Source organism: Phascolarctos cinereus, unplaced genomic scaffold (assembly GCF_003287225.1).
Source record: "Phascolarctos cinereus isolate Bilbo 61053 unplaced genomic scaffold, phaCin_HiC Scaffold_5;HRSCAF=322, whole genome shotgun sequence".
NCBI classification, from domain to species: domain Eukaryota; kingdom Metazoa; phylum Chordata; class Mammalia; order Diprotodontia; family Phascolarctidae; genus Phascolarctos; species Phascolarctos cinereus.
The window spans coordinates 421,244,000-421,260,453 of record NW_027555958.1 but is presented as its reverse complement, the minus strand read 5'-3'; the positions used below and the strand labels follow the sequence as shown (position 1 = coordinate 421,260,453).

Here is a 16,454-nt window from a genome sequence, read left to right as displayed (position 1 = left end):
GGAAATGGAATTTATTTTTGAAAAATCTTTGTAATTTCCATCCATTAAACTTGGAGTTAAAACTTTCATGATAATGGGAATGAAGGTTAGATGGCCCAGCAGCTGGGAGCAAATATATCAGAATCCTAGAATTAGATCTGGAAAGGACCTTACAGAGAGCCTTTACTCTCAATCCCTTATTTTACAGTTGAGGAAACTGATGTCCAGAGAAGTGAAGAAACTTGCCTAAGATCATACAAATTCTAAGTCCCAGATCTGGGAATTCAAGCTGGTGTGCCCTGATTGAAATCCCAGGACAGTTTCCTTGTGCTTTGCTGCCATAGTTAAAATTTCATTACCTGTCACAGCCCCTCATAGGTACTAGCCACCCATTAAGTATTGATGGACTTAATTTCCTAGTTGCATATTTTGGCAGATAAATTAAAAAGACTTAAAGTTTCTATTTTCACAAAACCAGAATCAACAACATTGTCTATTGATAACTACTAAAAGCAACTTGTTTAAGAATGAGTATGCTGAATTTCTAGTACATATAGAGTAAAAAGTATTCTTTTTAAATATATTTGCTTCATGACACTTTCAAAGATAAAGAGTAGGAGAATATTCTCATACTGCATTACAATAGTCCTATTCCCTCTTTTACTTCTTAAAAAAATCTTCTGGAGCAACATTAATTTTTAAAAACACAAAGAAAAATATCCAAATCAGTGGGTTTATCTAAAATCAATTAAGACTACATATAATAGTATTTTGTTATCCTTGCAGATCAAGACATATAGCCATATTTACCTATTTTTCATTGTTGAAATGATCTCAACCAAGTAAAAATCTTTCCCCTGAAGGTACTGGGACTTGTTTAATTTGACGCTTCTTTTGAAAACAAAAGGAAAGGTTATCATTTGAAATGGTCACTGGAGGTAGACACTTCAGTTGCTTTACATTTTATTTTGTCTTTCTTTTGAGATTAATGTGTATGAGTATCCATTCTGACTCTGCAATAATGTTTCGTTTTACCAAAGTTAGAATACTGACCTTAATTTTCTGTATTAGGTTAAGTTAATGTCCTATCTCACTCAGAGATTTACTGATGTACTCGTTGTTTTGCTGTTTGTCCTTCATTCTTGGAGAGGACCATGACATCAGGAAGGTGATGCCATGGCTTGCAAGCAAATTGGATTTAAGTGAGGGAGGGCTGTGAGGGACCAACTGATGTACTTCTCTGCTGGTGAGCGCTCTTTCTGTATTGGTAACATCATTTACTCATGACGTACTCAGTTTTCACCAGAAGTTTATTTCTTTTAATAAAGTTTCATGATTCATAAAGAAAATGTATTTTTCTTACATGCCATTCCTCTAGCTTGCCAGTAGACATTCAACTTTATTTATTAGATTTCTCTTGCCCCCTTTGTCCAACCTGGTTTTAGTATGTCAATTTCTTACTTGTGAAACATCAAAGGAGTACTAGCACAGGAGTTCTTTTTTTATTATTTATGATAAATTCTTTTCTCTATTAAATAAGTGGCCTATTTTTATCTCTGACATCACTGTGTATTTAGTCGACTTTTTCTCTGTACAACACAACACAATACAATACACGTTTATTAAGTGTCTGTTGTGTGCCAGGCACTGTGCTAAGTGCTGGAGATGCAAATAAGAAAAGGAAAGCTGGCCCCTGCCCTCAAAGAGCTTACACACAAAAGGAAGCTAAAAAGGAGGAGTGGAGAGGTACCCTGTGTGGGGAGCATATAGATGGTACTCTGGTCCTGGAGTCAGGAAGATCTGATTTCAAATTCAGCCTTAAACACTTACTAGCTATGTAACCTTCAATAACTTCACTTAACTTCTGTTTGCCTCAGTTTCCTCAACTGTAAAATAGGGATAATAACAGCACCAACCTTCCAGGATTGTGAGGATTAGTAAGGTAATCTATTTGTTATATTTGTAAAAAGGACTTAGCACAGTGCCTGGCATGTAGTAGGTGTTTAATAAATGCTTGTTTCTTTCCTTCCTTTAACTACATTCATCTCTGTTTTAATGCAGACTCAAGAATGAACAATCCGTCAGAAACGAGTAAACCATCTATGGAAAGTGGGGATGCCAATACAGGTAAAAAAAAAAAGTCTTCAAATCTAGCTTTTATATTTTATCAGATTGAGGAAGAAATTTGTCATTTAAGTGTAATGAGCCAAATACTTTGCATATAAAAAACTATTAGCAGCATTGAGTTACTGTAAATATTATGAGCAGAATTTGGAACTGAATAAGGCAGAACTTAGAGCTGTCAGAAATTGTAGAGACAATTCAGTTGGATGCAAGAAAATTTCTAGCAGTTGTTAAAAGTGAAGTAGAATCCCCCAGAGAATTATGAATTCTTCATTGTTATTGATTTTTAGCAGAGACTAGATAACCATTTTTGGTCAGCGTCATAAAAGAAATTCTTGTTCAGGTAAAGGTTGAACTAGAAGAGATCTGAACTCCCTTCCAACTCTGAGATTCTGTCTAATTATTTGGGGTTTGTTATTGTGGGCATATGCATAGTGTTACCCTCAACCAGTGTCATTTTGTGTCATCATCAGTGTACTCTGACAAGACTTAAAACCTTACTTTAACAGCATTCAGTTTACTTTTGATTAATGACTTTATGATAAAACAAAATGCCCCTTAAAATGTGCCCAAGTTGTTCTACAAGATAATGCAATGCAAGTATACCTTCTTTTCCAGACTATCCCTGTAGTCAGATTCTTGTTAAACCTTTCAACTTCTGTCTTATACTGGAAAACAAAACTTATGAGGCATCTGTGTGATTCCAGACCTTTTTAAAATCTCATGTTACTTCTGAATGTGAGATATATCAGCCATTTTTCTGCTGATAAGCCTGCTAAGAGGGTAAGGGAAGAGCTAATCTTTCAGAAATCTTACTTTATCACAGACGTGGCCTACTGGAATCATAACCCCTGTTTTCACTTCACTGGAACCTTCTGTGAGTCTTCTACTCTCTCATTCAGTCCCTAAATTGGGATTGTTATATTCTTGATTTGACCCCCACGGATAGTGTGCACTTTGTTATTTTGCCACCTACTTCTTTGAGAGGGGAGGAATAGCTGTTTTGTACTTGTGGATATACGACTTAATTATACATTTTAGATGGGTTTTGGTGCAGGAATTAGTTCTAATTAATGAAAGAGATAGAAAGACATAGGAGTACTTGTACAAAGAGAGAAAATTTCTAGAGCTGCAGTTCCTATACAAATAAAATTTCCAAAATTTTCAGGGCATAGGGGGAAAGGTAGGAGTACTAATTGGAAAGGAAGTATTTTACTTAGGAAAAAAAATAGAAAATTCAAAATATGATTTCTTTAGTGCTCTTCAACTAAATAACTTAAAATTTAGTAGCCTGTGTATTCTGTATAATTGCTCATAAAATTATCATGATTGTAATATTAAGTGCAAAATGGTAGATTACTAGGTAATTTGTTCAGTCAGCTTTTAGAAACTTTTGTTTTTTAGTCTAATGTCTCTTCCATCCATACAATTGCATAACTTAAAATGTTTCAGTTTCTGCCAGTTTATGAGCAGACAAAAATTTGAAAGCAGAAAAAAAATCAACTTTACAGTAAAACAGAGGAAATCAGTGTGTTTCTGGACTTTGTGACCTTTACAAAAGAGTTTTCCATTTTTTAAGGAACTTTTTTTTCCCTCAGAAAAGTAGCATAAAAAAAATTTATGAATTGATGCAAAGTATGTAGAAAACAATATATACAGTGGCCACAGCAATTTATACCAAGTCCTGATTAGTGCGAATAATGACTCTAGTGAAGTGGTTACCCTATTTGAGGTGATAATATAAGTAAAATATGGTCATTAGTTCCAGCCCAGTGGAAATGTGAAGTGTGGATCTGAATTTCACAGGAATTCATTATTAATTATTCTCACTAATTGGGACCTGGCTGTGAATGGAAACTGAAGGCTATTTAACTGTGATTAAGAAGCTTGCCCCAAAAAGGAGAGGGAAAGATGAACCCTCAAGATGCATCTTTCTCCCTTTTTTGCAGAATCAGAGATTTATACATGTTGAACATTGCTGGTTAATTCTGCTAAACTGAGTTTTTCTACCTCTTTCTTTTTGCATTTTTTATTATAAGGGACGGCTCTCTGATTAAGGAGGGGAGGGGAAGCATATGTTTGGAAATGAAGGTAATATGTAAAAAATAAAATCAATAAATTTTTTGAAGAAATTAAAACAAAAGATAAAATAGACAATTTTAATTGCATACAGTTAAAAAACTTTTGATCAAACAAAAACCATTGCACTTAAAATGAGAAGGGAAATAGTTAACTGAAAAAAAAATCATACTGACAAGTTCTGTGATAAAGGTCTGATATCCAAGATATATAAAGAGCTAACCTTATCCAGCAGACTATAGAAGCTGCAAAATTACAAGCACATAAATGTACTTGATGTTGGAGCTTTGAATCAGTCTAATCATTCTGGTAAACAGTTTGGAATTATGCCCCCAAAGTCACTAAATATGCATGCTCTTTAAACCAGTAATACCACTACTAGGCCTCTGTCACACAGTATCCAAAGAAAAAGGGAAAGGACCCATATATACAGAAATATTTATAGCAGTCTTTTCAGTAGTGACAAAGAATTGTAAACTCCCATTAATTGAGTAATGACTGAACAAATTATGCTACAGTAATGTAATGTAATATTATTGTGCCATAAGAAACAACAAATGGATAAATGGTTTCAGGAAAGCCTAAAAGTTTTATATGAACAGATACAAAGCAATATGAGCAGATCAGCCAGGACAATAATAGACCAAATAACCACAACAGCATAGAACAGACAACTTTACAACACCTAAGAACTCTGTTCAGTGCTTTGACCAACTATGATTCCAGCGGATTAGTAATAAAGCATACTACCCTCCTCTTAATAGAGCTGATTGATTCAAGATACAGAATAAGACACAATTTTTGGACTTTTGTATATGGCCAGTGTGGACTTTGCTTGACTATGTATATTTGTTACAAGGTTTTATGTTTTCTTTTTCTTTTTACAATTGAGGGTTGGTGGGCTGAGGGAGAGAGATTGAGGATAATATAACCAAAATAAAAAGAAAGATAAATAAAAGAAATAAAACAGGATCATTGAAGCATTTGTTTAAAAACTCAGAGAAGAAAACAAAGAAGGCTAAAATCACAGACCAACAACTTTGTAATTTACCTATTGTAGTCAACTATGTAATTAAAAAGAAAAGCCAGGTCTATATAATAGAAGTTGGCTGTTTCGTGTACATTCCTCTTTTTCTGTTCTATTATATGTACAGAAATGCTCATTTTAATTGGTTAAGTTCAGAATTTTTAAAAATTAAGGAACAAATATTAAGTTGCAGGTTAATAGAGCAAGGAGATTTATTAATGGAGAGAGGTCCTAAAATGGAGAAAGGAGGAAAAAATCAAGAGCACAAGTAGAAGGAATGCTTAGAAAGGAAGAATAGCATTTCTTGTTCAGAGAAGGGGATGAAAGAAAAGTGGGATTTTGAGAGTTTAGATCTTAGAAGTGATAAAGTTTTGAGTGATATTTAGATGCAAAGTGTGGCACTGTGGTTGGGTCACTGTAGTTGAGTGTGAATGGAGGTCATTGGAGTTGAGAAGGTTGAAGAACTATGAGACTAGAGAGTTCAGCATTTATGCTAATGACTTACTGAGTGATGGAGATAAGAGATGAGAGAAAGAAGAAAATAATCCCTTTGAAAGTCATTGATGAAGGTGGGAGAGTGTCTTTGGGGAGTGGGTTGTCAGTGGTAAAGGAGGGAAGAACAGTGTGATCAGGTGGCATGGACTTTAGAAAGATGTTATAAGCCATGGAATTAGAAATGGAATAGAACTTTAATGATCATAAGGTCCCAACCTCTTCCATTTTACAGATGAGAAAAGTAAGGTCCAGAAAAGTTAAATGATCTTCCCAAGTCCATACATCTTGTTAGTGGTGTAACTGGAACTGTGAATCCCTAGCTGTGTGTTTTGGAAGCAGCATTTGGGATCCAGGAATATTCTGACCCATGAGAGGGGAAATAGGATAGTGAGAAAAGGTATTATCAGTCTGTTTATAAGGTCTTTTTGGCTCTAACATCATATGAGAGTATTTTGAAAGAACTGATATCATGAGAGGAAATCAAATAGGTAAGTGGAACATGTTTAATATTTAGAGAAGGTTTCTTTACACTTTCCAGAGAACACAGTGGAGGATGGACTACACTGGGAAACTTAGACTGTAACCTCCTTGAAGGCAAGGACTGACTTTTATATTTGAATCCCAGAGCCCTATTGCTTGGTGATTTGATTGGTGAGAACAGTGAAGAGTTTGAGAAGAGAAGGTCTACAGTGAATAAGGAGTATGGAGAATATCTTTGCTCTTAAGACAGTATATATGGATAATAAGAATGAAGGGAAACAGGAGGTTACCAAATGAGATAGCAACACATATTAGTAATAAGGAAGGATAGCACACAGAGTAATGTTTTTTGAGATGTGTATAGAATAAGAAAGACACATGGTTCTAACTGAAATATAAATTTGAAGGTGTTGACATCTACAAACCTGATGGTTTGTCTGAAACTTCTGTAGAAGTGAAGGCAGGCCAGTGGATGTATTGTCTCTTCAACCTCAGAAATACAATCAAGCAATATATTAAGAAACAGAAGAATTTTGTTTTCATCTAAGTCATCTTGCTACAAATCCTTTGAATCCAGCACCAAAGGCAGAAATGTTAATGGTTGTCCGAGGGCTACTGCTTTTGCCATATTTACAAGACAAAGAACTTCTTTTGTACTTGATGTTATAAAGGTACTTTAAAATGTTAAAGAATTATAGAACATGTTTGGGTATTTGATCTACAGACTGAGATTCAACCAAATGTAGCCCTCCTAGGTCCTATTACTTTTGTTTCTTGCCCAGTTTGGATGCTTTCATTTTCCATAGAATGTATAAAAAAATGAGTCTCTGTTTGGAAGTACATGAATACATTTTATCAGGAAAGAAATTAAAATGTAGATTGAGTGAATGAAAGTATGTTTGAGGTAATCCAGCTTCTTCATTTTATGGTTGTAAAAACTGAGGACCCCGGAAGGGTTAAGTGATTTGTACGAGGTCACATAGGTGGTAGGTGGCATCTAAGATTTGAACCAAAAAACATAGCTCTTAATAACTTCTTGACTTGCCTTACTGATAATTCCATCCTTCAAAAGATGGAGGCAAAATTCTCTTTTGGATCATATTCTAACAGCAAAGAACTAGTTACTAGAGCAGAAATGATGGGAACTCTAGAGGAGAAGTGGCCATTTTCTCGTGGAGTGAGAGGATTCAGTTAGAGGAGAAGATCATAGTCTGAAATGCACCTAACATTTTGGGAAAGCATATTTCAAAGGGTTCAGAGGCAAGCTAGGTAAGATTCTATGGACTAAAATTAGCCAGAAGGGGTGGAAGTTGCTTAAGAATGATGTTCTGAAAACAAAAAGGGCAACAGTTTTAGACAGTAGGAAAAATTAGATTTGTCTGAAGAAACTGATATGGATGCTTAATCACAACCAACTTATACTGAAAAGAGAAATGTGCAAAAGATGTAGGCAAGGCCAAGTAGCAGGGAATGTATATGATGATATGGCATGCTATTAAAAAAATTGTGTCAGGCATGCTAACTCTGGGGTAGGCTAAGGGTGGTAAGGAAGCTGCAGACAAAAGGGTGTGAGCAGTTGGTTGATTGGCTATTTTATTTTGTTTCTTTTCTTCTATTTTGGGAGAAAAAGAAGATGGGATTGGATCTTTGCTTGATGTGAATGGGAAACCGATAACTGACAACAGAGAGAAATCAGAGCTGCTCAGTTCATATGTCGCTTCTTTTTACTCTGGCAAGGAAAATGAACTTTGTTTGGAGATGACAGAACAGCAATTACTGATAGAGCATTGATAGTCAAAATCAGTAACAAGACAGGAAGAATATCTGGCTTCTCTTGATCAATTAGTCAGTACACATTTATTAATCCTGCTATTTGCCAGGCACTGTGCTAAACACTGAGCATGCAGAGAAAGGCAAAAGATAGCGTCTGCTCTCAAAAAGCTCACAGTCTAATGGTGTAGACAACATGCAAACAACAGTGTACAAACTAGTTATATATAGGATAAATTTGAAATAATCTGCAGGGGGAAAGCAATAGAATTAAGAAGGATAGGGAAAGGCTTCCTGTAGGAGGTGGGATTTTAGATGGCACTGAAGGAAGTCAGAGAAGCCGGGAAGCAGAGATGAGGAACAAGAACATCCCATATATGAAGGACAGCCAGTGAAAATTCCTGGTGTCTGGTGATGGAGAGTCTTGTTTGAGGAACAGCAGGAAAGACTGCAGAGTTGGTGAGCCTGGGGATGAAAGGGACTGAGAAGGGGGATAGTGAGTTAATTAGAGAAGAGTAGAAGGCTTGCATTGCAGCAATGAGGGCCCTATTGAAGTTATATGACATAAATTTATAGTGGACCCAGTCAGCACAGGTTCATGATTTTTTCTAGCAATCTGTATAGCCACAGTTGGTGACAGTGATGCTAGGCTGAAGCTTGCCAGGGCAAAAATTGGCACTGCAATAAGGGGATCAGGAACAGTAGAGTTGAATTGCTTCACCAACAGGTGAGTGTAGCTAGTGCAAAGGTGATGGCCTGGAAAGAAGTGAGGGGTAAGTCATGGTGAGAAGGAAAAACAGGGTTTGGGTTTACAAAGCAGGGGGAGAAGTGGAATGACAATAGATTGTGATCAGATAAGGGAATTTCAGAGTTCTTGAACTTGAAAGTGTTGCATTTGTGGGTCATGGCAAGATCATGGTTATGACCATTCTTATGTATGGTTGAGGTGGGGTAGAGGAATTAGGTCTAAGATGAAAGCAAGTTTGTTACCTATGGAATGGACATTCCAGAAAACACATTGGAAGGGTTGGGTAGCTATGAAGTAGGGCGTTGGGGAATTGGGGTGAGGCAAATGGAAATAAGGGATTGGGCAGTGGGAAAACCAAGATTGGGGTTTGAATAATTATTCCTGGAAGGTTAATAATCACTAGGGTGAGGGGGTAGGGTGCTTATTAATCATCAAGGAATGAGTTCAAGCAATAACCTTTTCATTTTTTTGTAGGGATTTGGTCTCAGAGTGGAATTATCTCAGGGCCTTAGGTGCTAGGATCTGAAGGAATGGTGTTATTTTCTTTCCCCCAAGGCAGACCATTCTCCTTTTAGATAACTCCAACGTTAGGAAATTTTTTTTCATTGAATCAGTTCTACATCAGCATCTTTATAATCTCTGGCATTACTCTATTATCTATAGACATTACCATTCTTCATGAGAGCCTTTGCTTCTATTGACTAAAGTTCCTTCCATTTTTCTTTATATAACATGAATTTCAGACCCTTTGTTATCCATTTACCCTCTTCTAGGAACATTCTAGTTTGTCAGTTTGGTCCAGGCGTATACTGTCCTGGGTATTGAACATTCCTAATGTGAAAACTCTCTCCTTCAGGGGATGCCAAGGCACCTCAGGTTAGATTCCTTTTCTGTGGTCACATAGCTAATGTGTGTCAGTGGCAGGCCTTGGACCCAAGCCCTCCTGACTAGAAGGCAGGCATTTTCTGCACTGTATTAAATTGCCTTTCACTTTATCAGTATCCTTCCTAAAATATGACACCCAGAATTTAAAACATTATTTCATATGTGATTTGACCAGTACAGAGTCAGAGTACACAGGACAGTAAAGTCCATTAACCCAGACAGTATAATTATAGAATGATAGAATTGTTATTCTGTTGGTGTTGAAAGGAACTTCAAAGGTCATCTAGTCCCATTTCTACTACTTGCCCAACAAAAGCATGAATTCCTTCTACAACCCTGTTATGTGGTTTTCATCCTCTATAGAATGTAAATTCATTCAATGCAGGTGCTAGTTCATTTTTATCTTTGTATTCTAGTGCCTGGCATGTAGTAGGCACTTAATAAACACTTGTTGATTGATTCATCCAGCTTTTGTATAAAGACCTCCAATTATAGGGATTTGACTGCTTCCCAAAGAAGATCATTCTGCTTTTATGTGGTCTTTTCATTTCTCATCCACTGGGATTTCTCTTGGACTTCTCCATCCTACCCCAGGAACCTCCTCATCCTACAAAGATCACATCATCCTTGGAACTCATTCCTTCTTCCTCAGTGCCCTCTGCCCCTGGGGCTCTTCTTCCTCTGATTAGAGGATAGACACCTCTTTTCCCAGGGTGGGATTTAAGGAGGGATCAGCCATATCTTAATTTCCTGTCCTGCTACATTCCTCTTTTCTCTTTTCTGCTTCCTTTAGTAAGATGACTCCTTCATTAGGCTGTGAGCTCGTGAGGTTTGGAACTGTGTTTTTGCCTTTATTTGTATCCCCAGTGCTTAGCACAGTCCCTGGCAATGTAGTAGGTGCTTCACAAATGTTAATTGAAAGACTAATGTTTAAGGAGTTCTTTTATTGAGCTGATAACCTGCCTTTAATTTCTATCCATCTGTTAATACTACCTGAGATGCTTTTAGATTTATTTATTTTTTTTTAGCCACAGCACCACACCACTGCTTTGTTTTAAATTGATTTTGTGGTCAACTTAACCTTACTCTTAGGTCTTTTAAACTAAAATTGCTGTCAGCAATCCTCCCCCCTGCCCCTTATCTCCATCCCCTGTCCTTTGTTTGTATGATTGGTTTTCCAAGAGAAACTTTTCAGCAGAAACCACATTAAAATTTTGTCAGATGAAAAGGCCAATGAGAATTGATACATGTGGCCTATTCTAAATTAGTGAAACATTTCACAAATATCAACTGAATTTCCTAGTTTATAATGCTGTGGAGAACTAGATCATACTGATGGGGTTCTTGGGTGCTTTGTTTGAGTGCTTGTACTTGAACCCCAATTTCTCCCTAGCTTCAGAAACACTCACTGGCTCTGGTAGTTTCTCCCCAGTCCAAGGACACTGTGCCTAGCAATTACTCATGAGTGCGCCCCAGCAAGAACCTTATCTCTGTCCCTGGTGCAGTAACAAACAGCACCTTAAGGAGTTATTAGTTTGAACTGGCTTTGCACTGGGTCATAAAGATATCTTACCCACTGGACTATCTATACCACCACCCTACCTCATTATCTACATCCTGGACTCCTCATTGTCTGTATTCTAGACCTAAGGCATATATATACTTCCTACATGTATCTTGTCAAACAAGACATTCACTGGTGGCAGACTGGACAACTCTCAGTTATCCCGGACTGCTAGTTAACTTAGTGATGTAGCAGGCCTGAAACCACACCTCCGTGTGGTGCCCCCCCCCACCATTTTGAGCTTTTCCCAGTGAACTCTGGGTAAAATGCCAGTGCAGTAGATACAAGAAGTGTATGTTCCTTTAAGAACTGACCACTCCTTAACCACTCACTCCCTAATCCCACTCTGAATCACCTAGTTAGCATATTTGACACATGTTTTATTATATTTTATCCTATATAAACTTTGATGGTACCCCTCTAAGATCACAGGTTTCCTTTAGAATCTTTGCTCGCTGTAAAGCATAACAATAAACTTTTTGCATACTTGACTTAAAGATTGCTTGAGTTTGTGAATTTATTCCAGACAGCCCTGACCTGTACTTCAGTCTTTGAGGGGTCGCAGCCTCACAGACCTTAACAATATTGCCCATTTATTAAGTATCTCTTACGGGCTGAGCACTGTGCCCTGGGAATACAAAGAAAATACTAAAACAGTTTCTGTGTAGAGTTACATGGAAGTGATATTTAACTCAGGAAGTGACTTGGCAACTATATTCAGTCAGGAATACTAAGGAGACCCTGGAAAAGTCACCTAACCCTGATGGCTCCAGGCACCTTGGTCAGACTATGACATTGCAAGACAGTGGGGACTTCCTACTTCAATGACACACCTAGCCTCAGCAAAAATGAATGAAAATAAAAGTGTATTCATGCAGCACTCTAGTGACTAGATATTTTTAACTGTACTTAGAGGATCCATTGCTATGAGGCTGTTGCATTGGAGAATTCAGTTCTCAGAAATTTTCTAATCTCCGCCTTAGAGGACATCTAACATTGTTCTTTGTGATTTAGTTTCTTCTGCCTGGCGAGAAAGAAGATTTTCATCATTGGTGGTATGAATATACCACCTTGTTTGAAGTAGATTTCACCACTCTTCATTTAGAATACCATAAAGCTTCAAGGAGAGAAAGGCCAGTGATTCACTCTCTCAGGACACCAGGCAGTTCCCTTAAGACTATAAGTTTCAGAGCCAGTAAAAATCTCTGTTGTTAGAAGGAGGTTCCTTACTGGGAGTCTGTATACTAATAAAATCATTGGTCTGGTCCAAATTTTCATAGAGAAAAACTAATATTTAGAATTTCTGCTTCATTTACGTTCTCTTTACTTTCTGTAAAAAACATAAAAAGAACTTTTTTTCTTGGTATTATAGTTAAATATTATTTATTCTGCTGTATGGCTAGAACTAATAATCAGTCAACATTTATTAATCATTTATTGAGGGGGTAAAGCCAAGATGGTGGAGAGAAGCCAGGAAGTTTCCTGTTGTCCCAAGTTTCCCTCAGAACCTGTTAAATCAAGCCTCTAAAAGAATTCTGGAGTGACAGAATTCACAAAAAGATGGAGTGGAACAGTTTTTCAACCCAAGATAGCTTAGAAGGACTTACGGAAAGGTCCATCTCACTTGGGTAAAGGGGAGAGCAGCCCAGTGCAGGAGGTGTCCTGACAAGACAGCAGGAGGCTCTTCTCCACAGCACAGATCAGCAGCCAAGGCCCCGTGGTTCTAGCTTAGCAGGGCCCTGGCACCGTAGGCCAGCCATGAAGCTAATGAACTTCAGCATGGCCCCAGCACAGCAGGCAAACTTTCAAGGCACAATAGGCACAGCTAGGCCCGCTGCCCTACTGCCGTGGGCAGGCTGTTACCCCAGAGACCCTGCTGCAGAAAGCCAGTGACCAGGTGCCTGGCCCTAGTGCAAGAAGCTTGGGACAGTACCCTCTGTACCCTAGGAGCAGAGCTCAACTTTTTAAAATGATCAGAAACCAAAAAAAAGAGCCTTGACCATAGAAAGCTACTATGGCTATAGGGAAGATCAAAACACAAACTCAGAAGGGGGCAACGATGTCAAAATGCCTATATGCAAAGGCTCAAAGGGGAATATGAATTGCTCTCAAGCCCAGAAAGTCATCTTAGAAGAGCTTATGTAAGATTTTAAAAATCAAGTAAGAGAGGTAGAAGAAAAATTGGGAAAATAAATGAGAGTTTTGCAAGAAGATTGTGAAAAAAGCATCAACAGTTTGGAAAAGGAAGCACAAAAATTGCCTGGAGAAAACAACTCCTTAAAAAATAAAATTGGCCAAATAGGGGAAAATAACTCCTTTAAAGGTAGAACTGACCAAATGGAAAAGGAGTTACAAAAGCTAACTGAAGAAAATAGTGCCTTAAAAATTAGAGTTGGCCAAGTGGAAGCAATGATTCTATGAGATATCAAGAATCAATCAAAATCAAAAGAATGAAAAAATAGAAGAAAATGTAAAATACCTCATTGAAAAAACAACTGACCTGGAAAATAGATCCAGAAGAGATAATGTAAGAATTATTGGACTACCTGAAAGCCATGATTAAAAAAAGAAGAAGCAGCTGGACAGCATCTTTCAAGAAAATATCAAAGAAAACTTCCCTGATGTCCTAGAACAGAGACAAAGAGTCATTGAAAGAATCCATTGATCACCTCCTGAAAGAGATCCCAAAATGAAAACTTAAAAGGAATATCATAGCCCAATTACAAAACCATCAGGTCAAGGAGAAAATACTGCAAGCAGCCAAAAGGAAACAATTTAACTATCAAGGAGCCACAGTCAGGATTACACAGGATTTAGCAGCTTCTACCTTGTAGGATTAGAAGGCTTGGAATATAATATTCTGGAATGTAAAAGAGCATGGATTACAACCAAGAATCAGCTACTCACAAAATTGAGCATAATCTTGCAGGGAAAAAGATGGACATTAAAAATAGGGGATTTTCAAACCTTACTGATGAAAACACCAGAGCTGAACAGAAAATTTATCTTCAATTACAAGACTCAAGAGAAGCATAGAAAGGTAAACAGGAAAGAAAAACAACAACATCATATTTGATAAGGTTAAACTATTTACATCCATACATGGGAAGACGATACTTGTAACTCTTAAGAACAGTATCTGTATTAGGGCAGTTAGAAGGAATATGCTTAGACAGAGGGTGTGGGTATAAGTTGACTTTGATGTGATGATAAAAAAAAATTAAAGGGTGAAAAAAATGGTTGTACTGAGAGAAGAAGAAAGGGGGAGGCAGAATGTGATAAATTATATCACATGAAGAGGCATGAAAGACACATTGTGGTAGAGAAAAAGGGAGGGTGCTGAACAATGTTTGAATTTTCCTCATTGGATTTGGGAAATAACATATATACTTAGTTGGGTAAAGAAATCTCTCTTACCATACAGTGAAGTAGGAAGAGGAAGGGGAAAGAGAAAGGAGGGGAAGACTGATAGAAGGCAGGGCAGAAGTAGAACGGGAAAGGGAAAGTATAAATAGGGGGAAAAATAGGATGGAGGGAAATATACAATTAGTAATCATAACTGTGAATGTGAATAGGATGAATTCTCCCATAAAATAGAAGCAGATAGCAGAGTGGATTAAAAACCAGAATCCTATAATACTTTGTTTACAAGAAACGTGTTTGAAGCAGAGATACATAGAGTAAAGGTAAAAGGCTAGAGCAGAATATATTAGCTTCAGCTGAAGTTAAAAAAAAAAAAGGCAGGGTTAGGAATCCTTATGTCAGACAAAGCAAAAGCTACAATAGACCTAATTGAAAGAGACAAGGGAAAAAACTACATCTTGTTAAAATGTACCATAGACAATGAAGTAATATCTATACTAAACATATATGCACCAAGTGGTATAGCATCCATATTCTTAGAGGAAAAGCTAAGTGAGTTACAGGAAGAAATAGAAAGCAAAACTATATTACTGGGGGACCTCAACCTCCCCCTTCAGAACTAGGTAAATCTAACCACAAAATAACCAAGAAAGAAGTTAAAGAGGTGAATAGAATTTTAGAAAAGTTAGATATGGTAGACCTGTGGAGAAAATTGAATGGGGATAGAAAGGAATATACCTTTTCAAAGTTGTACATGGCACCTACACAAAAATTGGCCATGTATTAGGGTATAAAAACCTCAGAATCAAATGTAGAAAGGCAAAAATAATAAATTCATCCTTTTCAGATCATGATGCAATAACAATTACATGTAATAAAGGGCCATGGAAAGATAAAGTTTTTACTTTAATCCTAAGGAATGAGTGAGTCAAACAACAAATCACAGAAACAATAATTTCATCAAAGAGAGGGACAACAATGAGACTGTAACATGCCAAAATTTATGGGATGCAGCCAATATAGTACTTAGGGGAAATTTTACATCTCTAAATGCTTACTTGAATAAGATGGAGAAAGAGTAGATCAATGAATTGGGCATGCAATTTTAAAAAAAACTAGAAAAAGAACACATTTTAAATCCCCAACTAAATGCCAAATTAGAAATTCTGAAAATCAAAGGAGTGTTTAATTAAACTGAAAGTAAGAAAATAATAAATAAAACTAAAAGTTGATTTTATGGGGGGAAGGGACAATAAAATATATAAATCTTTGGTTGCTTTGATTTAAAAAAAGAAAAAACCGAACTACTAGTATCAAAAATGAAAAGGGTGAATTTATCACCAATTAAGAGGAAATTAAAGCAATAATTAGGATCTATTTTGCCCAGCTGTTTGCCAATAAATCTGACACTAGGCATCAGTCAACATCTCTCACCGTATACCAAGATAAGGTCAAAATAGGTACATAATTTAGACATAAAAGGTGATAACATTAAGCAGATTAGGAGAGCAAGGAATAGTTTGCCTGTCCTATCTATTGAGAAGGGAAGAATTTATGATAGAGAACAAACAAGGGGTAGAGAACATTATGAAATGCAAAATGGATAATTTTGGTTATATCAAATTAAAGAGTTTTTTGAACAAATGAAATCAAAGTAACCCAGATTAGAAGGAAAGCAGAAAGATGGGAAACAATTTTTACAGCCAGTGTTTCTTGTTGTTGTTGTTGTTGTTGTTGTTGTTTGTTGTTGCTATAAAATTAATTTATTTGTTTTTAGTTTTCAACATTCACTTCCACAAGATTTTGAGTTCCAAATTTTCTCCCCATCTCTCCCCTCCCCCTACCTTTAAGACAGCATGTATTCTGAATACCCCTCCCTTCTATCAACCCCCACCATTCTCTTATCCCCTTCCCCTTCTGTTTTCCTATAGGGCAGGTTA

At 36.9% G+C, this 16,454-nt stretch overlaps 1 protein-coding gene across 3 annotated transcripts in view; it reads left to right on the top strand.

Annotated features, from left to right (window-relative positions):
• The window catches only part of POU2F1 (POU class 2 homeobox 1), a 255,499-nt gene that overhangs the window by 115,067 nt on the left and 123,978 nt on the right, over positions 1-16,454 (top strand). For all 3 annotated transcript variants that reach the window (XM_078156517.1, XM_020974723.2, XM_020974721.2), the window contains exon 2: positions 2,041-2,106. In XM_078156517.1, coding sequence (XP_078012643.1) covers positions 2,041-2,106 — 66 coding nt within the window. The remainder of the gene's footprint in view (positions 1-2,040; positions 2,107-16,454) is intronic.